General features: G+C 44.7%; 2 protein-coding genes and 1 pseudogene across 6 annotated transcripts; 2 read left to right on the forward strand and 1 right to left on the reverse strand.

Annotated features, from left to right (window-relative positions):
* The first annotated feature begins 618 nt into the window (after window positions 1-618).
* Window positions 619-8,051, forward strand: LOC107279785 (L-type lectin-domain containing receptor kinase IX.1-like; annotated as a pseudogene).
* Window positions 8,052-8,618: 567 nt separating this feature from the next.
* Window positions 8,619-11,163, reverse strand: LOC9272154 (uncharacterized). Of its 5 annotated transcripts, none has more exons than XR_010738550.1 (6): window positions 10,401-11,163; window positions 10,114-10,298; window positions 9,985-10,035; window positions 9,758-9,832; window positions 9,627-9,677; window positions 8,619-9,006 (listed from the first exon to the last, which is right to left on the reverse strand). XR_010738550.1 is itself a non-coding variant. In XM_026021944.2 (6 exons), coding segments are annotated over exons 1-6 (432 nt in total). In that variant the 5' UTR covers window positions 10,576-11,163; the 3' UTR covers window positions 8,619-9,005. The 5 variants fall into 5 exon arrangements, 3 of the variants coding, with proteins under 3 accessions (XP_025877729.1, XP_025877732.1, XP_015620014.1); XM_026021944.2 differs by having other exon boundaries at window positions 10,507-11,163; XR_010738549.1 differs by having other exon boundaries at window positions 9,627-9,832.
* Window positions 11,164-22,476: 11,313 nt separating this feature from the next.
* LOC4352750 (putative F-box protein At5g55150) lies at window positions 22,477-24,172 on the forward strand. Its single transcript, XM_015764149.3, has one exon. It carries the CDS (start codon window positions 22,573-22,575, stop codon window positions 23,980-23,982), a length of 1,410 nt encoding a protein of 469 aa, XP_015619635.1. The 5' UTR covers window positions 22,477-22,572; the 3' UTR covers window positions 23,983-24,172.
* The last annotated feature ends 1,972 nt before the right edge of the window (window positions 24,173-26,144 follow it).

Genomic DNA, 26,144 nt, shown 5'->3' on the forward strand with positions numbered 1-26,144 from the left:
ATGAAATATATTATTCCACAAACATGCAAAATTAAATTTAACTTCTATAAGTTGCAACAAAAATAATAAATTAAACTAAAAATAGTTATCGTGCATTCACAACTATATTTGTTATTTTTGTTACAACTTATAGAAGTTAAATTTAAACTTGCATGTTTGTGGAGTGATATACTCCCTCCGTTTCACAATGTAAGTCATTCTAGCATTTCTCACATACATGTTGACGTTAATGAATCTAGATAGATATATATGTCTAGATTCATTAACATCAATATTAATGTGGAAAATGCTAGAATGACTTACATTGTGAAACAGAAAAAGTATTTCATATTAATTTATCTTGCCAATTTTTTTTCATATTTTTTTATGACTATTTATGTGATATGCATGAAACGAGGGAGGAATTCACTTTCCCTCCATATTTTAAATAGAGAGAATCCACTCAGTACCACTGAGTTTATCGCACTAGCTTCTACAATCTACCACTCACTTTATCAAGTTCAATAATATACTATCGTGTTTTCTTTAACCTCTACTAGAATATATATTCTAGTGCTAAAATATTTATCAGCAAGTACTAGTAGCAAGGAACCGTAGCAACTTGGTAGCAACGGGAGAACCGAGCGTGCTCGGTTGGCTAGCATCGCTGGTGAGCGAGCAGCCCGCGCGGGTTCGATCCCTGGGATCGTCACCCGCGCGTCTCACCGGGATTTATTCCCAAATAAATTTCCAGCTCTCCCGTGCCAGCGCCACAATAGTAGAGTGACGTCCTCGTCACGCACAAGGTCCTTAGGTGGCTTTGTGTATCTCATTAGCACGTGTGTGTATAGTTGATAGGTGGAGTGTGTGTGCGTGGTGGAGTGCGTTTGCACGTATGTTCAGATACTACAGCTTGTACTCAAAGTGGAGAGCTCTCAAAAAAAAAAAAACTTGGTAGCAACGGGTGTCGCCGGCTGGCCAGACTCTCTTGCCATGGCTTCCCAACATCTCATCCTCCTCCTCGCGATCTTCGTCTCGCTCTGCGTAGCGGCGATCGGTCAGGGCAACAAAATCGTTCCGTTTAACCCATCCTGCTCAACCACCGGAAACTACTCCGGCGACAGCCAGTACAAGAAGAACCTCGACCAGCTCCTCTCCACACTTGCCACGGCCGCCACCGACGATGGCTGGTTCAACACCAGCTCGGTCGGAACGGGTGGCGACGACCAGGTGTTCGGCCTCATCATGTGCTACGCCGACCGCAATCCGACGCAATGCAAGGAATGCCTCGCCGGCGCACCCGCGGGGATCACGCAGGTGTGCCCGGGAAGTCGGACGGTGAACGCCAACTACGACGCCTGCCTCCTCCGCTACTCCGACGTCTCCTTCTTCTCCGTCGCCGACAAGACCGTTGCCTTCAACGTGTACGCCAAATCCTACGTCGAGAACATGGCCGCCATGAACGAGACGCGGTGGCAGCTGATGAGCCAGCTCGCGGAGACGGCCGGCCAAACCAAGCTCAGGCTGGACACCGGAAGTACGCGGCTCGGATCAACATCGATGATGTACGGTCTGGCTCAGTGCACGAGGGACCTGGCGGTGAGCGAGTGCAGCACCTGTCTGTCTGACTACATTGTGCAACTCAGCAAAATCTTCCCCAACAACAGCTGGGCCGCCATTAAGGGGTACAGCTGCTACCTCAGGTACGACCTCTCGCCGTTTGGCATCACTCTTCCGCCATCGTCTCCGGTGCCTCCTCCGTCGTCCACAAGGTCAACAGGATTCGTCGCCGGCCTGTCTGTCGCCGGCGCCGTCTCTTTCATGGTCATTCTTGGCGTCTCGATCTGGCTCCTCTTGCGCCGCCGCCGGAAGCACGCCCGGCTGATGAGGGAGCATCAGGAGATGGAAGATGACTTCGAAAAGGGGACCAGACCAAAGCGATTCCGCTACGACGAGCTCTCCGTCGCCACAGACTTCTTCTCCGACGACTGCAAGCTCGGGGAAGGCGGGTTCGGGTCAGTGTACAAAGGATTCTTGAAGGATCTGAATCTTGAAGTAGCCATTAAAAAAGTGTCCTAGAGCTCGAAGCAGGGGAGGAAGGAGTACGAGTCAGAGGTGCGTATCATTAGTCGCCTCCGCCACCGCAATCTGGTGCAGCTCATCGGCTGGTGCCACGACGGAAGCGAGCTCCTCCTCGTCTACGAGCTCATGCCCAACGCCAGCCTCGACACCCACCTCTACAACGCCAACGCCAACGTGCTCCCGTGGCCACTCAGGTACAACCATCTCCAAAAGATTCTAATTTTGTCCGTGGCATGTGACGGCAATATTAGTTAGTCAGGCACATTTAAGTGAGCTCCTACATTAACCAAAAATATCTAGTTATTGATTAGATAGTTTGTATTGTCGTGTAACAGCAAATATCTATCTATCTATCTATCTATCTATCTATCTTCTATCTATCTATCTATTATTATATACTAAAAGTCCATTAAACTTCCTATAAACGCTCTCAAGCCGCCACGTAGCGCTCTACAAACGCTCCTAAGTCGCCACGTGGCGCTCTAATAAATTAGAAAAAAATCCTAGAAAAAAGAAAAACATCTCACCATTGATTTTCACTTAAATCAGTGGACCCATTATTTTTAACCATTAGACCGATTTAAAGGAATAGATACTCAAACCAACCTATGGGCCTATTAGATCCCTCTAGATCTATCTCGCAGAATTTGTAACCTTCCCTTCCCCTGCAGTACTTGCCACCGTACGTAAGTACGTACATATGTGCAACGTATTCCACATGCCCTCCCCTTTTCTCCTATTTTCTAAAAACTCATTATAAAATAGTTTTAATTTTAAATAGCTAAATAATCATGATTCTCAATTTATATAAAGCATTAAATTCATTTGTGCTATTTTTATTTGTAATTAAATAAATACATCAAGATCGGTATTGCATATATTTTGCCAGGTGAAGAAAAAACTGAAATACCTATAAACGCTCCCGTATCGCCACGTGGCATTCCTACAAATACTCATAAATTGATACATGACATTTCAATAAATTAGTAAAAATAAAAAACATGCTCCCTTGATTTTAAGTAAATTAGTGGGTCTAATATCCTGAACCATCAGATCTATCTGTAAATTAAAAACGAATCCCAATTTCCAATCGTTTGTTCTGCGTGTACGTGTACGGATCTACACCCAACCTCCCTTTCCTTTTCTCTCTCTCTCTCTCTCTCTGTGTGTTTTTTTTTCATTTCTAACGAACTCTCACTTTTTATGTATGGTAATTAAAATGATATATAATCCCAACTTATTTTCAACTCGGTTAGACTAAGCTCAGCTCATTGTGCACTTCAAGGGCTGCATGACCTTTATGGGTTTTACAAAAAAAATAGACAATCTTTCAACAATTGTAGCTTTTAAATTATAAATTCAATTCATATGTATGTTAGAACCATAGTTTCAATATACTTATCTATAATATACTTAAAAATTCACTAAAATTCCTAGAAACGCTATTAAACCGTCATGTGAGATTTCTAAAAATGCTCCTATACCGCTATATGGAGGCAAAATTTAGCCGTCGATTTTTAATTAAATAGGTGGTTCCATTATTTTAGACCATTAGTTAGAATAAAAAAGAAGCTATTCCTCCCTCTCATCTCACCCGCGTGTACGTACGCCTCCCTCATCCCATTCGTACGCATGTAACGTATATGTGCCCCACTTTTTTTTACTCTCCATTTAACCTTTTCTTTATTTAGTTTTATATTGAATACCCTACAATATATTGGTCTCACCTATGATTTTTTATGCTATTGATATTTGAGCATATATTTAATCATTCACTTTAGTATAAAAAATATGTAATTATAATAGGAGATCCTAAATATTCTGAGAAAAATATAAAACATCCGACCCTTGATTTTCACTTAAATCGATAGACCAGTTATTTTATACCATTAGATGAGATCTATTAGGAAAATAACACTTAACAAACTGGGAAAAAAAATATCCCGCGTACGTATAATACATAGTATTGTTCACTGGGCAAAAAAGCCAAAAAAAAAATCTTGTGTAAGTGTGTACTCCTACTATTCGCCGAATAAAAATAGTTTTACTATGTGAAATGCGCTTAAGAAAAAACCGCATGGATTTTAAAGAAGATGAATGGATTAGATTAGAAGTCACCTAACATCCTAACACGACTATAGAAGATGCCATATGTGCCGATTTGTATCGTAGGATGAAAATCCGGCACCAATTTATCGGTATTAATACCAGCAACCGACACCTATGAGGAAAATAGAACAAACACCTTTAGCTTTGCACGAGAAAAAAAAAAAGAAAGCTGGCTCGAATCGAGCCGAACTTGCCAACCACACCACCACTGCCATCATCCTCCTGGATCCACCATTGTCGTCCTCGAGCCCATTTCCCTGCCGCCAACATCTCCCGCATTTGACGGTGAAAATGAAGAGGCTGAGTGGGAGAGGGAGATGGGTTGTTGCCATGCTGTCATCGTTGTCCTAACGCTGTACCCCCGCCGTCGCTGCACCGCCTCGACGAAACAGCTTCGGCCGTGCCCACGCCGTCGTTGCGCCATATCGCCGTTGTCGTTGCGCCGTGCCAAGGAAACGTCTTTCATGCTATACCCTCACCGTCGTCACTCCGTACCACGAAATGTACAGCTGTCACGCCATGCTAGCGAGACAGGAAGGGGAGGGGGGAGAGGGATGTCACCGCCGATGGGGAGGGGAGGGAGAAAGCGGAGGGGCGGAGGGGATTATGATTCTTACCAGCGAGATATGTTAAGGTAAATTGTTGGACAATGGAATTGAATAAATTGTCACCTTTTTCTTATAAAAACCTCAAGTAAATGTTTTGATTAAAAAGAGGTGTGTGGGACTATGTTCTGGCGCTTAATTTACAAGTTACCCAAACATAACATTCAGGACAATGATAATAAATAATCGTGACTGGCCGGTGTAGATGTAATCGGGACAAAGTGATTTTAGTTTAATATGAGTGAAATTCAGTATATCAAAGACTACAAACTATTCCACAGTATAGAATATTCTTTTTCAAATTTCTTAATTATAATGTAGTTTATCGTACATATAACGAATACGATGAGGTAGGATTTCTTTAAGCATTCTCCCGCTTCCTTCCTAGTTATTAAGAATTTGTGTTAGATAAAACATGCAGCAATATATAGGTGGCATATGCTTCCCAATCAACGTGTACATGTAGAGTGCACAATTGTAGATATGTCAGGAACAAATTATTTGATAATAGAATTCAACCGTATCCTATATTTTTTAAACTCTAACTTATTGGTAGTTGTTTACACCCAAATTTTGTACCTAGGGATAAAATAGGAAAAATTGCCAAAGTTTGGAAGTCTGCCGGTTTTCTCTAATTGGGCCAGTCTGACTGCCATCTGTTGGCCGGTCAGACCGGCGGTGTGTGGCCGGTCTGACCGGCAGAGTCCGAGTCCGGGTCTGTTTCGCAGGGTCTCGAAGTTTCCTTGCTCGGGAAGGCATGTTTCGGGTTTCCTTTGGATTCTATCCCGAGTTGTACGTGGAGGAGGGCCTATAGAGGGCAAGACCAACCCCTATATAAGGGACATGGCCGGTTCAATTGTAACTAACCAATCTACAATCATTCAATCGAATTGTTTTTCATATTGCTTTTAGTTTTCTCTTAGTTTGTCCATTTTTGTCTATTTGCGCTGTAAATCGTCCGCCGCAGCTGCGAGAGTGCAACACCTCTTCGTAGGTTTGTCTTGAAAACCTTTCGTTTTGCCTACGAGACGGGTAGTTATCTAGAAATCGGCTCTGCTAGCCGCTTTAGTTATCAAAACCCATCTTGGTCTAGTTTTTGCTAGATTGAGGTGGTTGGCGACTCTAGAATCACCGCAAGGCGTTAGGTGCTGCGATCGTAGTTATCAACTTGTCACAAAAAGTTGCTAACAGTAGTGATCGAACATTCCTTCCCAATCATCATAGCACACTAACCGATTTAAAGGCGTATTATTTTTTAGAGTACCCTTGGATGAATATGAGCCATCCATTCATCTAGATCAATGGATCATATTCATTTATACTATACCCTGTAGTATGGACGGTAGAATTCGTGTAGGGATATATTTGGAAGAAGATGCATATGGCAGGTAAATAATTTTGCAAATTTCATTGACCGTCCCGATTGAATTTTGGCAACCATCTCTTATTTTTTTGGTTCCCTTTGAGCAACAACAACAGTCTACCTTATCTGATTCCCAAAACTGATTTTGAGGAATTTTAGTAAAAAAATAGCTCCAACAAATCCCCTACTCTCCTACCCGAGTTTTGGAGTTCCCTTCTCCTGATTCCTTGCTCCGTTTATATGTGGACGCGTCGCTCCCAATCTCACACTCCCGCCTCTCTCCTCCGGCTCCCGCGCATGGGAGATAGCGATCTTTCTGTGAAAGAAAAAAAAAACGGAACATTTCTGTTGGTAGTTTAACAGAAGGGCCCATTTTTAAGTTTTGGGGATTGAATTTAGGATATCTGTTGGAGGGAGGAGTTTTTTCACTACCTATTTTCAGTTTAGAAACCTAAAAACATTTTTTTGGGGAAGATTATAGGTAATCTATTGGTAATGCTCTTGAAAGATTGTTTCTTCCGTGTAGTTTACTTGCCTACTTTTTAGGAGAGGAATTAGGATCAACCGAGTTCTTCGTGCATGCATATATGATTGACTATATCCATGAAATAGTTTCAGCTTTCTTGCTTCTACATATATATGTCCACAGGATTTGCATGCACCTATATGTATGATCTGAATTCTGAATCAATGGATCAACACTATTAGTTCTTCACTATCCAGGTTTCGTGTATGTTCGTCCTAAGCAATGCAGGCTGCAAGAATGATAGCAAGCGGTGTTTAGCTGGTGGCACTAGCCGTGAGAGAGATTGAATTTGACGGCGAGAACAGCGAGAATTAGTTCGGTTAAAATAGCTCCAATTAATACTTTAATCTAATGTCTAAAATAGCCTTAAGAATCAATGGTCAGATCTAAACAAACTACACTACTACCTCTAGCAGCAGAAGGTGCTGTAAAAACATTTAGATAGCCCAACACGCGCGGACTCAATCTCACACTACAATTATAGCTTTAATTGTCTAACTATATTATAATCTATCAAACATATATTTGACATTCTAATTAACAAGCGGTGCTCCATTAATTTGTAGGTACGAGATCGTGCTTGGGACCGGATCTGCGCTTCTGTACTTACATGAGGAGTGGGAGCAGTGTGTGGTGCACCGTGATATCAAGCCGAGCAACATTATGCTCGACACCGCCTTCAATGCCAAGCTCGGTGACTTCGGGCTAGCTAGGCTTGTCGACCACGACCGGGGCTCCCACACGAACGGTGCTAGCTGGCACGATGGGGTACATGGATCCAGAGTGCATGATCACTGGCAGGGCGAATGCCGAGTCAGATGTATACAGCTTCGGTGTCGTCCTCCTCGAGATCGCTTGTGGTCGGTGACCGATAATGGCGCCGCAACGGCAAGCTGATGAAGAAGAGGACATGATCCACATTGCTCAATGGGTCTGGGATTTGTACGGCAATGGGAGGATTATTGACGCCGCCGACCACCGGCTGGGCGGCGAGTTCAACGGCGAGGAGATGGAGGCTGTCATGGTTGTCGGGCTCTGGTGCGCGCACCCTGACCGAAGCCTGAGGCCAACGATTAGGCAGGCTGTCAGTGTGCTGCGAGGCGAGGTGCCGCCGCCGAGCCTCCCGACGAGGATGCCGGTGGCAACGTTCCTGTCCCCAGTAGATGCTTTCAACTACACATCTTCATATGTGACAGGGAACACCAACACCAGCACCAGCACAAACACAACTCAGTCATCCAGGACGACTGGGACAGTTGCTTGATAAGTTCGATAATCCGTATATCATGCGTGGAGATGTATGTGTAGTTACTTTTTATCTTTCATGTTTTCTAGTTTGGTCTGTTGACCGTGGTATGCTTAGTGGAGGTTGATGGCATCGTGCCTAGCTACCCTTGTTCTTGTTACTTCTATATATTGCAATCGAAGAGAAAACGAAAAGCTGCCGCTTCATCGCAGCACCAAACATCTCGCGCCCACGCTGTTCATCACACTACTATACACTACAGGAATTCTGGGCTTCTATGACGATTACATTACGACGATAACAGCTTATTTCCTGTCACTGTCTGCCTGCAGTGACGAAATGGCTGTCATCACAGAAGGTGGGTCACTAATCAGCTTCTGTGACCACCAGAGGACATCGTCATTGATACAGTGACGATAATTCTCCTGTCATTGATGAATGACGAGACAAATTCGTCATAACAAATTGAACCGAATAGCGCCACGTATATGATGACATGTGATGTTGCAAATGACAAGGGCAGGCGATGTGGCAAATGACGTGGCAATTCACATTCGGGCCATATAGCATGGGCTTTTTTATTTTCAATTACAATCAGCCCAATTGGCCCAAATATTTTTTTTTTTGACCCAGCTACAAATTTGCTTTTACGTTTTTTTCATTATAGCCCAATAGTACAATTCTAGCCTATATTATGGGCCAGCCCAATTAAAAAGCAATCATAGAATATAAACCACAACCATTTCTATAATTATATTACAATCACATTCTAGCTATAATTAATTTTCCAGCCCCATACAAAAGCAAGTTCCAGAATACAGTTTCCATACAAAAGCACAAAACATGAATACAAAATGATTCATCCACCATCCAACTACACAAGTCCCAGCCGACTACAAAGTTCCTACAGGTAGTGCCAAGTTCCTGCACCAAAAAATTCCACCTAGCAGCCACTACTAAGTTTCGGCGTATATCTTGCCAGCAGCCAGCAAAAAAAATTCCACCAAGCAGCAATGCAACCTTTAGTTTTGCTGCAATGCAACTCCTTAAAGAGATCAATTGCAGTGGGCTCACTGTCTTTGTATTTTTCTTGCTTCTGCAATGTTGAGAGAAACATGATGGCATGAGTAATGGTTATGTTAAAGTACACAGATAACACAAAAACATGTCCTCCAGAACAAGCATTCTGGTTGACATTGATTCTTTTTGTTAAACATTGACAGTGGTTGCCATGTATAAACTTAATTGATGTCACCCCAAATAAGCATAAGCATGACAAGAGCAATCAAACCAAACTGATAGAAATTTATGGATAAAACATGAGCATATTTTTACATGGTCAAAGTGTGAGATAACCTGCTATTCTCCCTCCATGTTTTGCTGTAGCAGGGGTTAGAGCTTTGCCACCTCTTGTTGTCCTTGTTTTGCACTGTAGAGGTATGCCACTACAGAATGGCATATTGCTATACCTATACAATGCAAAACAAGGGCAGCAAAAGCTGAATAGAGGGCCAACCCACGCTGCTGCAGAAAAACATGTAGGGAGGGCTGCAGATAATCTCACATGAAGAGGGAGCCTACTAAAGCTTTAAATCATATAGCATTATGTAGAGCCACTATCAATATGAAGATATATATCTCCACTGGATCTAAACACCTCCATCAGGAAACACAAAAACTACATCCAACTAGATGACATCATCATTTTTTCCTTACCACGACATAGGCATGTGCAATGTAAGACCGAGATCCGGTACGCTGCTGAAACTGAACTTTTTCACGGTTCAGTTGGTTTTTGGCACATTTGTCCTGCATATGACAGAATTATAACCAGGAGAAATACTTACTATGGCAAGTAATCGAGCTGAAAGTCACCGTAGAGCTCCAGTCTTCCCGTCTCTAGTGCTCCTTGATTCCTTACTCTGCATACATCACAGTGTGCAAGTCTTCAGTTCAGAAGAGTCTACAATGCATATTCAATCCTACACACATGATCCTATGTATCCTTAATTTAACAAACATTGATATCGAGTCTTAATGCTCCCGAAGATATGCATCAGTTTACTATCCTCACCTCAACGAGCACATCAAGATGAGCCTCTGGTACCAACCTCGGTTGCATATCCTGCAAGCAACCAAAAAAAAATTATCATTAGAAAGTAGAAACACCTCAAATCACACTGGTGCGGAAGCTAAATCCAACCTGGCTGGGGCTATTGTGCTGCTCCTCGACCAAGAACGGCTCGACGAGCGACGCGGAGGTAAGCGCAACTCCCCCTGAGTGGCCGTGAGCCAAGCAGATGCGATCGAGAAGCGGCGGCGACTCCGCCAGTGATCCCGGCGGCAGGAGTACGTAGCGCCGACGCGGAAAGCGTGGTTGACCCCGACCTGGAGGAGAAACCAACCAAGCACACGATTCGTCAATCCGATTCAAATTCTCGCAAGCAAAGCCAAGGAATTCGGAGGAGGGGAGGGCAGGCGGCGACGCACTGGTGGAGATGGAAGGCGTGCCGCCGTATCTTGATGGCCTTGGGGTCCTGGAGGAAGAGCAAAGAGCAGAGTGGCGTTTAGTGAGAGAACTCGGGGAATAGCTTACGTGGCCCACTTTGTCATCCTCCATCCAGTGCTTCCCCTTGCCCTCCCCTTCCACCTCCGCGCCCTCCATCGCCTTCCTCCTGGCGGCGGCGGCGCTGGCCTTCCATCGCCACCTGATCTGCTAGCCGCTCGGCTGTTGGCGCCGGCGGTGGAACATGTAACGCACCGCCCAGCTGGCCCGCCGTATGGAGGCCGCCGACACCGCCATCGCGCGGTGGCTGTCCCGCCACGACCCTACCACGTGCTCGACGGCGTGCGCCGCCTCCGCGACGAGGCCGATGCGCGCATTGGCCGCCTCGAGCGCCGCGTCGAGGAGGTCGCCGCCGTGCAGCAGGCGTCGGCCGCCCATCCGCTCCCCGCCATGTCCCTCCCCTTCACGCTCCCGCCTCCGCCGCCGCCGCCGCCGCCCAAGGCCATGGCGATGATGGCCATGGACACGCCACCCAAGGCCATGGCGATGGGGATCGAAGCGCGACCGAGGAGGAGGAGGACGACGGCGTGGTGGGCGGCGGCGTGAGGGTGGGGAAAGAGAAGGTGAAGGAGATGGTGATGAGCAGCGGCGCCCGCAGCGGCGGGTGGGAGGAGGAGGAAGGGGACGGTGGTGACGGCGGAGTGGATGCTGGTGGCGGCGACACAGTGGATGGAGTGGATGGAGTTTGGGCTAGGGTTTGGAGAACAGGGTATATGGATAAGAAGCACTCCTATGCGAATTTACCAAACTGTCCCTACTATGTTCACAATAGTTACGAAATTGTATGGAAAAAATGGACATTTCACCTTAAATTTTTTTTCATGACTGCCGAGTTTGGCGCTAAAACTTTGGTTCGCACCGAAAATTCGGGGCGCCTCTGCAGCCCTTTCTTTGTTTTTGGCAAAAAAAAAATACAAATAATATGTTGTACTTTTTAATTTCAATTTATGATAACTTTAAATTTAATTTTAGGCTATGTTTTGTGTATCAAATGTAAAAATCATAAACAACAAAATTGTAGAGCTCATCGAGATCTACAACTATTGTATTGGTCCATTTTACGAATAAGTTCATTTGAACATTTCAAAATTTGAATTTTCAAAATTTAACAACTTCGAACAAAATTTGGGATTAATAAATGATTTCAAATGGAAAAGTCACCAAAATCAAAGTTGTAGAACTCATCGAGATGCAAAAATTTTATTTTGGTCATTTCTCTATCTGACTCTATTTAAATAATTTGAAATTTGAAATTCAAAGTTTGAGAACTTCAAATAGAATTTTTTATTAGTGAACGACTTCAACTGAAAAAGTCATCAACAAGAAAGTTGTACAATTCATCTAGATCTACAATTTTCATTTTGGTCATTTGTTCATTCGACAAAGTGATTTTAACATTGTTCATAAATTTTACATATCTCCATATGGTTTATAAACTATAAGAGAGATATGTAAATTTTGTGAACAATGTTACTATCACTTTGTCAGATGAATAAACGACCAAAATAAAAGTTATAGATATTGATGAGTTATACAACTTTGTTTTTGTTGATTTTTTCAGTTCAAATCATTTAGTATTTGAAAATGTTGTTTGAAGTTGTCATAATTTGAAATTCAAATTCAAATTATTGAAACAAAGTCATATAGAAAAATGACCAAAGTAAAAATTATAGATATTGATAAGTTATACAACTTTGTTGTTGATGACTTTTTCATTTCAAATCATTTAGTATTTGAAAATATTGTTTGAAGTTGTCATAATTTAAAATTCAAATTCAAATTATTGAAACAAAGTCATATTGAAAAATGACCAAAATAAAAGTTGTAGATCTTGTTAAGATATACAACTTTGTTGTTAACAATTGTTTTATTTGAAATTATTTACTACCCGGAAAGTTATTTGATTTGAGAGGAGGGAGGTAAATGGACTTGTCAGCGAGGGATGAGTAAAAGGGTGGGCCGGCGGCCCGAAGAGAGAGGAGGAGGGAGAGAGAGGCCGCGGGCTGAGGGAGGGAGAGAGTAATACTTGGGCCGAAAAAGGCCCAAGGACAGAGAGAGGAATTTTAATTTATTTTTCATTTATTTTAATAGGTTAAATGAATTTTGTGGTATTAAAATTAGTTATTGAGCTCCGAAAATTCACGGAAAATTTCAAAGAATAATTTAGACCAACTTATAGCCATTTTAGTTTGTTTTTTTAAGTTTTTTCATTCAATCATAAAATAAAACGCCACAATTTTGATTTTTTTATTCATAAAATGAGACTAGAGATGACTTCAATCCTAAAATCCTAAAATCCTAAAATGAGAGACTATAATTGATGTAGACAACAAGAGTCCACCTAGGACAAATGATTTATGGTCTAGTGGCAATGTAGTATAACAAGATTTTTTTTGTTTTTTTTAAAAAATATAATAGTTATGTGTTTTATGACGATCCATTATTGTCATCGTGCTATCGTCACAGAGCCCATGCAGAGTATACTATGACGATGGTTATGACAGATACACGGTTTGGTCATAAACAGTTGTCATCCTCTGAACAGTCGTCATAAACAGCCTCTATTTATGACAGATATGTGTTCTGTCATCAGGTAATCGTCATAGAAGTCCAGATTTGTTGCAGTGATAGAAATAGCCACAAGTACCGGTTGGCGGTTGTCGGATTTTGTGCCGGCACAAAATTAGTGGCATTGATGAAGGGATTCAAGCCGGTTGCTTAATTTTGAGCTCCCCCCAATGAGATAGTCAAGAACATCCATAGCTTAATTAGCACATTAGAATCAACGTCCATACAGTGTATGGCCTTCGAGCTCCGGCTGCGTGCAGCCTCTTGGCGTCGTCGGCCTCATATTCACGCGCCGTGTCGCGCCCTCATCCTCAGCATCGAGCAGCAAGCCAGCAACTCAGCAGGAGAGATGAGTGAGCTGTCCAATGTCCAAGGCCACCATAGATAGGGATGAGAAAGTGGAAAGAAGACAAGGACAAGATAGTCATTTACCTCCCGATTTGATGGGTTGACAGTTAAAAGTGGTAAAATAGAAATATTCCAATGGACCCGTGTAGCAAATAATCAAAGTCTTCGATGAAGATGGCATTTGGAATTATTAACAGTGAAATTTGGTAAGCCCCTAAGAGAATTATCACATCGCCTATAGTAGGATTTCTGCTATATTTGGTTAAAAAAATTAATCTATTAAATGAAACTTATCCAGAAGTGACCGAGTTCAAGGAGAATGCGGCATGGCAAGTTATCTATTAATTAGGACGGTGGGGCTTGGCACTTGACTCGGGGCTGCATTGGTTTTCGATCTCCGATGAATGGGTAAGTCCAATGTTTCACCGGCTCAGGCAATTGTATCGTCCACGCCGGCGCTATTCAAGGCTATATCAGTACATTCGACCTCTTGGATTGCTCTAGTTTGGTTGATATATTTGCCTGGCTATTTATCATATGTTTAGTTAATCTAGTCTTAGTATCTCAATTTAGCTCTATCGGTTGTCTCTCGCTTTAGGGTTTCTACCGGTATCGGCTAAATTGTTTTACTAAGATTAGATTAGCTAAGGCATCTACCACCCTAAAAATCAGTCAACAGCTTGATTGTCTAGATATTGTGTTTCTTTTCATACTTAGTGCTGCATTAGTTAAGTTTGATTTACTAAGCCGTGTTTAGAACCATAATCCCTAGCTTGCTTTTTGACTGCCAATAAGGGTTTCATCGGGGTTTCAGGTGATGAGATATCTCGACGTTGCATCGGCTTACAAGGATTGCATGTAAGTTGGATTTAGTCGATGATAACAAAGATTTCACCATTTAATCTAATTTGTGGATTTTATGACATCGGATCTCCAGCCGATGTATGCTTTAACATTCGGACACTTGTTCTATCATATCATTGTTAGCCGATTGGTTTCTAATGGATTATATTGTTGCTTTCCTACATTATCATCAGCCGATTGCCTTTATATTGTTATTTACATCAAGCGTCAGAATCTACATCGGAATTATAGCCGATAGCTCAAAACCCTATCGGTATCGGCTGGTATTGACATCGGCTAGAATTAATCTATCGGCTTATCAGCCGATCGGCTCATTGATATGCTATTTGTATACCTTGTCAGTTGCAGAGTCAAACTGACTGGCACGCCTGCATCTCATCAACTTTTGGTCCTGCACTTGAGCTAAGCAGATCTCCCAGGCCAGTATGTGTTTTTCGCGTCAATAGGAATAGACCACGGGAGAAGATTGCAAATAGTCCAACAAAGAAGAATAAGTATATGTTAAAAAATAGGGGCAATATTTGGGTGGTTCTCTATGTAAAAAAAAAATAGGGCCGATATTTGGGTGCTTCTGCTTCTCTGGATAACATTGGTACCAAGCAGGTTAAAACCGTCTTCTAATGTGTGTGGTGGTAAAGTTATCTATTTTGATTATATGAATGGTGTTTCCTGGAATAGACACATTTTTTTAGATAAACATATAACAAATTTGGTATGCATTACCAGTTCCGGGCACGTCTGTGCATTGAGGGCATTCCAACGCATGCGCGCACTGAGGTCACTGCAGTCAAGCTGATTGGGCCCAGGTGCGCCATCAACTTCATCGAAGAGTACTCACGTCGCCACAACTATAACCGCACCTTCGACCTTCGGATCTAGACAAACGACCCCGGCGCCATCCCCAAAATGGCATGGCTGGGGTTGGCAAATCCGGATGATGAGCTGGTCCCTGTCGACATCCCCATGCCCGACATCGACCCCATGCACAACCCCCCACCGTCGGGGCCCAAGGATGGATGTTTGTCCCCGGTGATTATTCACCTGGACACCTTGGAGGACCTCCAGCCTCATCCAATGTTGTACAAGCAATACGAGTGGTCCTACGGGGTCTATGATGATTGTATCTCGTTCCCGTTCGGGCTCTCGGCCTATTCCGTGCAGGCTAGAGCCGAGTGCGGTGCGGGGACCAAATGAAGACCCAGATGGGGATGGTGGTCGGCCTCATCCGCGCTACCAGAGCCGCTCCAGGTCACTGTGGGGCCGCATCACGGGGAGATCCCACAGCAGTGAGCGTGGGGGAGATGGTCAAGGATTCTACAATGAAGACACGAGGGGATGCCAGCGCAACAGAGACACATACATCACCATAAACCACATCCGCCGTTCTAGGGACGACACTGAGGTTAGGGCCCCAATTTCACTTTCAGCCGCGCAGAAGCAAAAGCCCAAGAGGGGGGGGGGATCCCTCGCTATTGATCTGTCTTCTTCTCCAGCTGAGTTGTTTTCCTTCCATCACGGGGACCAGGGAAACCAGGAACAGCAAGAGGACCCCATAAGGGCACTCACAGTGCGTCGTCGCAAAATGCCGTTCCTGAGGTACCAGCTAGGCAAGGAACACAGAAGACACTTGATTCACAGTGCATGTGGCTTATTTTATTTTCGCAAGCACATGATAGTGGGTCCCACCCGTCCTCTCTCTCTTCCCTTTTCATCTCTCTTCTCTCTCCATTCTCCCCATCCGTATCGCCCATCTCCCCCATCCGGCGCCCCTCTCACCAAAAGCGAGCGGCGAGCGGCGTCCGGCCTCCGCGCCGTGGCCCGAGCAGCGACGGCGTTGGGCGGGTGCGCGGCGGCGGGCGACAGCGTCGGGCAGCTGCGCGGTGGCGGGCGTCGATGACTGCGGCAGCGGCGGGCGGACGACTTGGCCCGAGCGGCAAGCAGCGTCCGGCTTCCACCTTCCTCCTTCGGCCTCCGCGCCTCCCCCTTCCTCTTCTGGCCTCCGCGGCGATGGCGTCGGGCGGCTGCGCCGCGGCGGCGTCGATGGGCGGCGGCGGCCATGGGTGGGAGGAGAGAGAGAGATGGCGACGCGAGCGGCGGCCAGAAGGGGAGGCCACCGAAGCCGGGCGGAGCAGCGGGGAAGGCGCCGAGCGGAGCGGCAGCGGGGCGGCCAGATCCAGCTTGGGCTCACCGGATCTGGCGTGGACGGCGACGGCGTGCTCGTCGGCTGCGCACGGCGATGGCGGGCTCATCGGCTTCTCCCCTCCGTCCCCCCCTTCTCTTCGTCCGTATCCATGGTTGTTGCGTCGCCGGCGCAGCCAACTATCCGACGAGCTCGCTGTGATGTCTTCCCTTGTTCTCTCTCCGTTTCTTGATGACGCGGGAATCGATGTTGTGGGCCAGACCTGCAATTGTGAGAAAGAACTCGGAGCTTACTTTGGCTCCCCGTTCCTGGTGAGGGAGTGAAAAGTGCCTAGGTGGAGAGGAATCTCCGAGCTGGCATGTGGAGGCTGAACGCTACGTCTTTGCATTGTAAATGGCCTAAGGGTTGAAGCGGCTATCAGCTTCTCGCCAGAGGGCGAACATGGCGTGCAGGGCTCCCCTGTGTATGTCCCTCTGTCAGGAGGGACTGTTGTAACGCAGGCCGAAGACGTTAACAACAACAGTGCTGCTGACCTGATTGCTTCCCTCACAACTCCGGTGAGACCACCCCTCATGTCGCCCCCAATTCGCATTCGTACTAAAAAAACCAAAAGTTGTGCTTAGCGCTACTCAACGACACAGTGAGAGACTATAAAAGAAAAGAAGGAATGGTTGCAAAATTGAGCTTATAGCACAAGAGATTATTTCCAAAAAAATTGGTATTATGAGTGAAGGTGATTCTTTTGATGAGAATGTCAAAAAAAAACTCACTCCACGCTCCCTCAAGATGATCGCTGATTTGGTGGAGAAAGGCGGCTGCAAGAAGCTGAAGCTCAAAGCTGCCAAAGCAAAGGCAGCTGTGACCCCGGCTTAAAGGACATCAAGTTGGAGTCCTGGAGGGCGCCTACATAAATAAAATGGGTGCCGGTTCCCTGCAGAAGTTATCGAGATGCTAAGCTAAAGCGGGCTGGATGCCTTGCTGTATTGTCTGTGAACTCTGTGGCTTTAGACCTCCACCAAACTAGGCACAACTCACTGAAGAACTCTCAGGAGGTTATGTTTATGAATGATGCTCTATCTTTTGCTGCAGCAAAACAACGGTCTATGTGGCCTCTTCCTTTCTTTCTTGGTTCTACTTATCTGCAGTGTTTAAACTTAGCTTTATGTTTCAATAACATTGCAAGATTGTAAGCTGGAATGTTAGAGGTCTGAATGCACCAGCAAAAAGGGAGGCGGTCAGAAATCTCCTTCAACAGCAGAATGCAACTCTGGTTTGCCTGCAAGAGACAAAGCTGCAAGATGTAGATAAGGCCTGCATAATTGAAACAAATGGAGTAAATTTTCAGAACAATTTCTTTTTCCTGCCTGCAGAGGGATCTAGGGGTGGTATAATCCTGGCAGCTGATGAGAACTATTTTACCTTGTCACATTGTGATCTCCGTATGTTTTCCCTAACAGCCAAGGTGACTATGAGAGAAACAAATGCCTACTGGACAATAACAGGGGCTTATGGTCCATAGGAAGATGCTGCCAAACTTCTCTTCCTTCAAGAATTACAGGATGTGGCTCCAACAAGCCTACCTTCATGGTTAATCTTGGGAGATTTTAATCTAATTTACAAGGCGGAGGATAAAAATAACAGCAGATTAGATAGAAGAATGATGCAACAGTTTAGGCGACAATAGACAAGCTACAATAATTTTATTCCATACCTTACCCCTCTCTTAATCAATAATCCACATTGATTCACCTTTCAATACCTCTACGTACCTCGCAAAAACCATAAAACTTCTCTAGTTCCTTTGTCTGGAACTTTGGATGGTGGTGTGGGGGTTTTTGATGGATTGGGACAGGGAGATTGAACTCTCTTGTTTCTGATACCACCATCCAATCTCCCTGTATAGACAATACTTGCATGAATGGCTGGGGTGGCGGTGGTATCAGAGTCACCCTCACCTTCACCCTCTAAGTGTATACTTTAGATTTTAAGTAATGATGGATGGCTTAGGGAGTTCCTTCTCTAAGTAGCAAGTACAAACAATTAGATCTAAGCCATCCATCATTACTTAAAATCTGATTCCTCCCAAAACTTCCTATTACTCTATTTTTTTAGCTAAACAAGGGACTAGGATTAAAAACCAAACTCCCATGACCAATCCATCACCAAATCTCCCTCTAAACTTCCCGTCCCCTTCCATTAAATTGCTAAACACGCCGTTACGGAAAGATGAGCTTACCCTACGTTCTAGCATATTGAACTGAGGCCTTGTTTAGTTGGGGAAAATTTTTGGGTTTGGTTGTCACATCGAATATATGGACACACATTTAAAATATTAAACGTAGTCTAATAACAAAACAAATTACATATTCCGTCAGGAAACTGTGAGACAAATTTATTAAGCCTAATCAATCCGTCATTAGCAAATATTTACTGTAGCACCACATTATCAAATAATAGCGCAATTAGTCTTAAAAGATTCGTCTTGCAATTTACACGTAATCTGTGTAATTGTTTTTTTGCTTATATCTAATACTTCATACATATGTCCAAACATTCAATGTGACATCGTGAAAATTTTGCTTTGGGAACTGAAGAGGGCATGAACCAAAACCTTTTTGAAGTGAGCTTGGTTGAACACTTGAACCAATATCCCCCCAAGTTGTCTGGACACTGCTACACAACTATTTTTTACAGGCGGGTGATAAACCACTTACACATGTATTTATTGAATTGCCTATGACTTAGGGCCTATAGAAATCAACGATATATTACATGTTTTGTTCACAATCATATATATGAGTATGCTATTTCTTGTGAATTTAAACTTATCCGTTTTTAGAATGAAATATTATATATTGATCTAAAATGTTTATATAGTGTTCTCAAAATTTCTAATAATTATTTCAGTAAAAAACAATAACTATTTGCATAACTAAGAACTCTAAGGGAGAAACACCCATCTTGTCTTGTCGCTTGCTCTTGAGGAAAAATAAATAAATAAAGCAAGCCTTTCCTACAGTCATAACGAAGCTGACAAGATCAATCTGATTAGGGTATGGTTACGAAACTGCACCAATAAGATCAATTAACAGATTACAGCCTTAGACTTTATTTAGGCCGTGTTTAGTTCACCCTCAACTACCCCAAACTTCCAACTTTCCATCATATCACATCACATCCAAAACTTTCCTACACACGTAAACTTCTAACTTTTTTTTCTAAGCTTCCAACTTTTTCCGAACTTTCAACTTTTTTTCGGAACTAAACACAGCCGCTGAAAAAGTCGATGTACGGCAGGACGTACATTCTTCACAGAGAATCGATTGACACGGTCTAGACATAATCTCAGCACAAATTTAAGCAACGTCAGCCATAACAGGCCTGTTTGGTTAATTCATTGCCGTATTCAACCATATACCAAAAATAGTAATGCAAATGGAAGTAAACATATGTTTCGTTTGTTGCAATTTGCAAAAGAATTGGCATTGCCAAAAACGTCGGCAAGAAAACCAAAGCACATACACTTGATTGCTTCAAAAAAAAAATCACATACTCTTGCCTTTTGACTAGATTAATTTGCCAAAATTTTGACAGTAGCCAAATCTCGTCTTTAACCAAAAGTTTACATTGGTGTCGATCCGAACAAGCTCTCGATGTTCTGACTAAATAGCTCTTCTTAAACAAATGGACCTGGATGTACGAAGGAGTAGCATGCTGACTTTGAAGTTTGAAGTCTGAACCGGCAAATCGCACAAAGAGATGATCGATTGGCCAAGGAAAGAAGCTCCTTTTAAAGTACTTGTGTCATTTATATATGAGCCCACGATATGGGTCCCCATACCAGCCCCTTAAAATCAGAGGACAATAAGTTGTAGAATCTGTTTTCACTGGCCAAGACATGATCATCTGCGCTAAAAATGCGCATCAGAAACATTTCGGCTGCAGAATTATCAAAGCAAATGCAGAGTAAGGACAATATAATGAGCATTTACCCTTCACACCCAACTTTATGCTACTACTTAAAAAGGGATTTGGTGCTAGCTGGCCAGGAAACCCATATGGGTACGTACCGGACTTTTCCCGGCCAGCATCCCTTAAGCGGCACCAATGAGGAGGACTGAGGTTTCAGGAATGAAAAAAAATCCAGCTCGTTGCATCGGATCGAATCCAAGAAAATATTCATCAACATCCATCTAACGATAGGCACCTTTTATAAAACCAGTACTGATGACTCAATTATAACAATCATTTTATAAAAAACTAGTACCGATGACTTAGATATAAGTGTCGATTTTTAATAGGAACCGACACCTATGTTTGGCAAGACTCATAGGTACCGGTTCCTTTTAAACCAACACTTATGTCATTACATAGGTGTCGGTTCTTGAAAATGGTTCCCCACAGGCGCGCGCTTGAACGAAAAAAATACTGTAGGTGTCAGTTATTACATTTCCGGCATCTATGGTACTAGTCCTTTTATCGTTTCTCTAATAGTGTATTATAAGAGAGTTGAATGAAAGCTGTGTAAGAAAACCCATAACAATTTTGAACAAACAGTTGATTTCATTAACTGACAGTGACAGGAGCATGTACATCGTTTAGATTACTTTTTACATCATTATCAAAAAGAAGATTACCTTTTACATTGTCTAACTCAAAGTCAATTAGTCAATTAATTATATCTATCTTCGTAAGGCTGACAGAGAATAGGCCAAAAAATAACGGCATGCATAGTTTTTTATTGTTCAATCCACAATCGGGCTGAACGCGTAGACTAAAATTGACAGTTTTTTTTTCCATAAATTTTGTGCTGATATGATTGGACTTTTTTTTTACCTGTATGGATTTGACCAATTTAGCTACATTTTTTAAAGCTAGAATATTTCTTTTAAGGGTCCATGCCATTGAAAATGTGGCTATTCAGAAAAATGCTATTACAATTCGTCTATTCGTAACCATGTCACTCCAATTTTACAAAATTAAAACCATGCCACTGCCGTCACCTTTTCCATCCATCCTCTTCCTTTCCGTCTTCTTCCTTCCTTCTCCATCTTCTTCGCGGCCATCGCATGTCATCGGCGTTGATGCAGGCGTCCAGCACCTCCCATTCCATCCCGGGAGGCACGGGGAGCGCCACCCACGCCACGGCTGCACCTGACGACGACGACGACTCCCACGCCGCCGAGAGAGGCTCGATGTCGACGAACTACGGGAAGCGGAGCGCACGGGGAGGTCCCTGGAGGAGGCGGAGGAGGGGGAGGTGAGGGGAGGGAAGAAGGAGGCGGTGGTCGCCATGAATCATGGACTTGACATGAGAAAATACCATATGCAACATTTGCAAACGATATTACTTGTCGAAACATTCGAATAATACCAGGTGCAATACTAAAGAAATATCCATTACAACAAGAAAACTAAGACCTTGTTTAGTTGGGGAAGATTTTTTGTTTTGGTCGTCATATCGGATATACGGACACACATTTAAAGTATTAAACGTAGTCTAATAACAAAACAAATTGCAGATTCCGCCAGGAAACTGCGTGACAATTAGCAAATGTTTACTGTAGCACCACATTGTCAAATCATGACGCAATTAGTCTTAAAAATTCGACTCGCAATTTACACACAATATATGTAATTGGTTTTTTCCTATATTTAATACTCCATGTATATGTCCAAACATTCGATGTGACATTGTTAAATTTTTTGTTTTGAAAACTAAACAGGGCCTAAAAATGTGCAACAAAGTTGAGTTGAAACTACTTTCCCTTTCTCACATATGAAACACAATTCTTTTAATTATTGAAACATATATTTTTTTTAACATTGCAATATAAAGAAAAAAGGTTGGACTAAAGTGCAATTAACTCTTATTTTTGTTTGCATTGGGCACCTGCTACAAAATATTCTCCTAATTTGTTCGGGAATTCCGTACCAAAACAGCATACCAGCCGCAACAATGGTCATGGAAGAAACCGTCGTCGGTACAAAACGGAAGGGGATGCGGTTGGGATTTTCAATACCGGTTTCATCCCGTGCATATACATAGTCCGTACACTCAGTTACCGATCGAGTTGGAATCGTGCGTGACCGGCCGAACTGCATATCTAACGCATACGCACGCAAATCGCAATCAAATCACAGTCACCCATCGTCGAGCTAGCTGTGCGCTTCGCATGATAGACCTATCGTCCTCGATGGTCACGTCGCCGGCAACGGCGAGCTGGTCGGACATGGTGTTCGACCTCCTCGCCACCGTCTTCCACACCTTCAGCGACCCCGCCGACCTCCTTCGCTGCGCCGCCGTCTGCTGCTCCTGGCACGCCGCCGCCGCCTCCGTCCGCGACCGCCACCCGCTCTTCTCCCGCCGCCCGCCGCCGCCGTGCCTAGTCTACACGGCTGCTGCCTCGGGCGACGGCGACGACAACACCCGCGCCGCCACCATCTTTCCCCTCGCCGGCGGCGGGAGGACGTTCGAGGTCACGCTGCCGGCTGAGCCCCCCATCCGCGACAGGTCATGGTTGGGCAGCTCCCATGGATGGATCGTCACCGCCGACGCCGACTCCGCCGAGCTCCGCCTCGTCAACCCCGTCACCGGCCAGCAGATCGACTCGCTCCCGCCGGTCGACACCATCGAGCACGTCAGGCACCGCAGCCAGAGCGCCGCCGCCGCCGACGACGACGACGAAGATGACTACGACTACGAGATCGTCCAGTACGACTGGACCATGGAGCAGCGCGACGACCGGCCACCGACCCAGGCGAAGGCCGGTGAGCTCGCCGAGTACCTCCTCATGCGCGCGTTCCTGTCGTCTGATCCATCGTCGGACAGCGGCGGCGGCGGCTGCATCGTTGTCCTGCTCCACCGGCCAAAGTACCAGCTCTCGTTCGCGCGGGTGGGCGTCGACGAGCGCTGGGCTTGGGTCAACCTGCCCGACTCGGACTTCTACACCGACGTCGTCTACAACGACGGCGACGGCATGTTCTACGCTGTCAGGCACCAGGCCGCCATCCACGCCTACGACTTGTCCGGCGGGCCCTCCGCCGTGCGCCGGACGATCGTCCTAGCCGACCAGTTGCACGGCGTCATCGACCTCGAGACCAAGTACCTCGTCCGCGCCCCCGACGGCGGCGAGTGGCTGCAGGTGTGGAGGATGCTGAAGCCCGTGCGCCGCGCTGCCGACACCCACGGCGACACGACGCCGACGACGGCGGTGTATAGGAAGACGACGATCTGGATCAAGGTGTTCCGCGTGGACCTCGCCGCGCAGAGGCTGCAGGAGACGGCGACGCTGGGCGACGGCGGCGACAGCCACGCGCTGTTCATCGGGTGCAACCAGCCGTTCTGGGTGCCGGCCGGCGGCGGCGACGGCGAGTGCCCGGCGGGCGGCGTGCTGCCCAACCACATCTACTACACGGACAACGATGAGGACTACGCGCTGCTCTACCCGGAGGCGCCCAGGGACATCGGCGTCTACAGCGTCGCCGACGGCAGCTTCTCGCCGTTCCGGCCATCTCTACCATGGCTGACTTGGCCATTGCCGATCTGGCTTGTTCCCAATTTCGGTTACTACTGTCAAGGTTAAGTTAGGAAGAACTAAATTAACACAGAGCAGCTAAGTTTGATTCATTGATTGGTTGTTTTTTGTTGCTTTCATTATTTAAATCTACGTTTTATTGTCTCTGATTTTTTTTTAATCATCGTTCAATCCAAATGTCGGGCTGTGCATAGAGTGTGACTTTTCTTTTTTCCTTCTAAATTAAATTTTGTGCTGATAAGACTAGACTTCTTTTTTTCTCTACCTGTATGGATTTGACCAATTTAACTATATTTTTTTTAAAGCTAGAATATTTTGTAAATGCTCCGAACTTCTCTAGTCATCACTAGTTCACCACCTCTTCAAGCGAAAAAAAAAATGGAACTCGTTTCTTCAGTTAACTTCATCTGATCGTATAGTAATACATACACAGGGAGGGGCTTTGTTTTGTGCTTTTGTAATATGTCTCATTAGTTCTGATTATCCTCATTTGAGGAACATTTGTTGTTAACCTTTTTAAATTTCTCTTTCCACTCTCAATATAATCTCAAGCGCCATCCTGCACTCGCCTCCAAATAAAAGCTCGGGTCCTGATGGATACACAAATGAGTTCTACAAATGCTTCATCTCTACTCTTAAGCCTGACCTGATCGCACTGTTCAATTCCTTCCATGCCAATGCAGCCGATCTTTCAGGGGTTAACATCTCTTACATCACTTTAATTCCGAAAAAAGTAACCCCTCTCAGCATAACAGATTTCAGGCCAATATCCTTGCTACACAGTCTGCCAAAGCTTATCAGCAAAGTGCTAGCAAACCGGGTTCAAGGGGAAATTCATGAGTTAATTGATCCAATGCAATCTGCATTCATCAAAGGAAGATCAATCACGGAGAATTTTATACTAGCTTCTGACATTGTTCAATGTGCAATCAAAAGGAAAAAACCAACGATTATTCTAAAGCTTGACTTCCAAAAAAGCTTTTGACACAGTTAACTGGGATTGCTTATACTTGGTCCTACACCGCAGAGGATTCGACGACACATGGATCAATTGGATCAAACAGATTTTGGAAACTAGACAAGCACACATATTGATCAATGGATCAACAGGCGAGTCATTTAAGTACAGGAGAGGGGTCCGTCAGGGTGACCCTCTCTCCCCATATCTCTTCATCCTAGTCGCTGACGTCCTACAGCAAATGATACAGCAAGCCTTCCACTCCGAGTAGTTACTCCACCCACTGGATTCTCACTCTCCTCCTCCCACGCTGCAATACGCTGATGATACCCTACTTATTTTAAAAGGATCGCTTGAGCAGGCTGAAATAATTAACGGCATTCTTGAGGAATTTGCTGCATTCTCAGGGCTACAGATCAATTTCAGCAAGAGTACCTTTGTACCCATACACATGAATGAACCCGAGGCAAGGGCCATCGCTGAGCTTTTGCAATGCCCCATCAGCCCGCTTCCTTGTAACTATCTAGGTCTTCCACTCTCTACGTCCAAAATCTCACACAAGTTGCTTGCACCAGTCATTGACAAAATAGATCGAAGGCTAGCAGGATGGATCCCAGGCCTTCTCAGTTGGGGTGAAAGACTCATCATGATCAACTCAGTCATGTCGGCAATACCAAACTATTTCATGTCCAGAATCAAGTGGCCAGACAAAACCATCGAAGCAGTTGATCGCCTAAGGAGGGCATTCCTTTGGAAAGGGGATAAGAAAGTAAAAGGAGGTCAATGTTTAGTGGCCTGGCCAACTATCACTCTCAACAAGGAACAAGGAGGATTGGGAATCCGTGACTTGAGAGCTCACAACATGGCTCTACTTATGAAGATAGGAGGCAAGTTGTTATCAGACTCATCAGAACCATGTTTTCAATGGTTGCGCACGCAACACATGGCAAATGAGATCCCTATTAAAGCAAAACCAACAGAAACACCGATTTGGAAGACAGTCTGTTCCGTTATCGAGCCAGTTATTGCCTCCACTAAGGTAACGATTGGGAACGGCCAGCTAGTGCAGTTTTGGCGAGACCACTGGACAGCAGTAGGACGATTCAACCTCATATATCCGACACTAGCTTCCTACGCAACAAATATCAACTGTACAGTCTCCTCCCAACACACTAACGGTACCTGGACAATTGATCTACACCCGGTTCTCTCTTCCCGGGCTCAAACCGAGTTACAGTCCCTCATGGATATA

The sequence above is a fragment of the Oryza sativa genome, chromosome 12, assembly GCF_034140825.1.
Source record: "Oryza sativa Japonica Group chromosome 12, ASM3414082v1".
Taxonomy (NCBI): domain Eukaryota; kingdom Viridiplantae; phylum Streptophyta; class Magnoliopsida; order Poales; family Poaceae; genus Oryza; species Oryza sativa.

Bases quoted from the DNA above. Each gene is read 5' to 3' on its own strand.
- LOC4352750 (XM_015764149.3), top strand. From the start codon at position 22,573: ATGATAGACCTATCGTCCTCGATGGTCACGTCGCCGGCAACGGCGAGC.
- LOC9272154 (XM_015764528.3), bottom strand. From the start codon at position 10,575: ATGGAGGGCGCGGAGGTGGAAGGGGAGGGCAAGGGGAAGCACTGGATG. The intron at 10,036-10,113 runs GTTGGATTTAGC...GGTTGCTTGCAG, and splicing joins AGCACAATAGCCCCAGCCAG to GATATGCAACCGAGGTTGGT. The intron at 9,833-9,984 runs GTGAGGATAGTA...TGATGTATGCAG, and splicing joins ATCTTGATGTGCTCGTTGAG to AGTAAGGAATCAAGGAGCAC.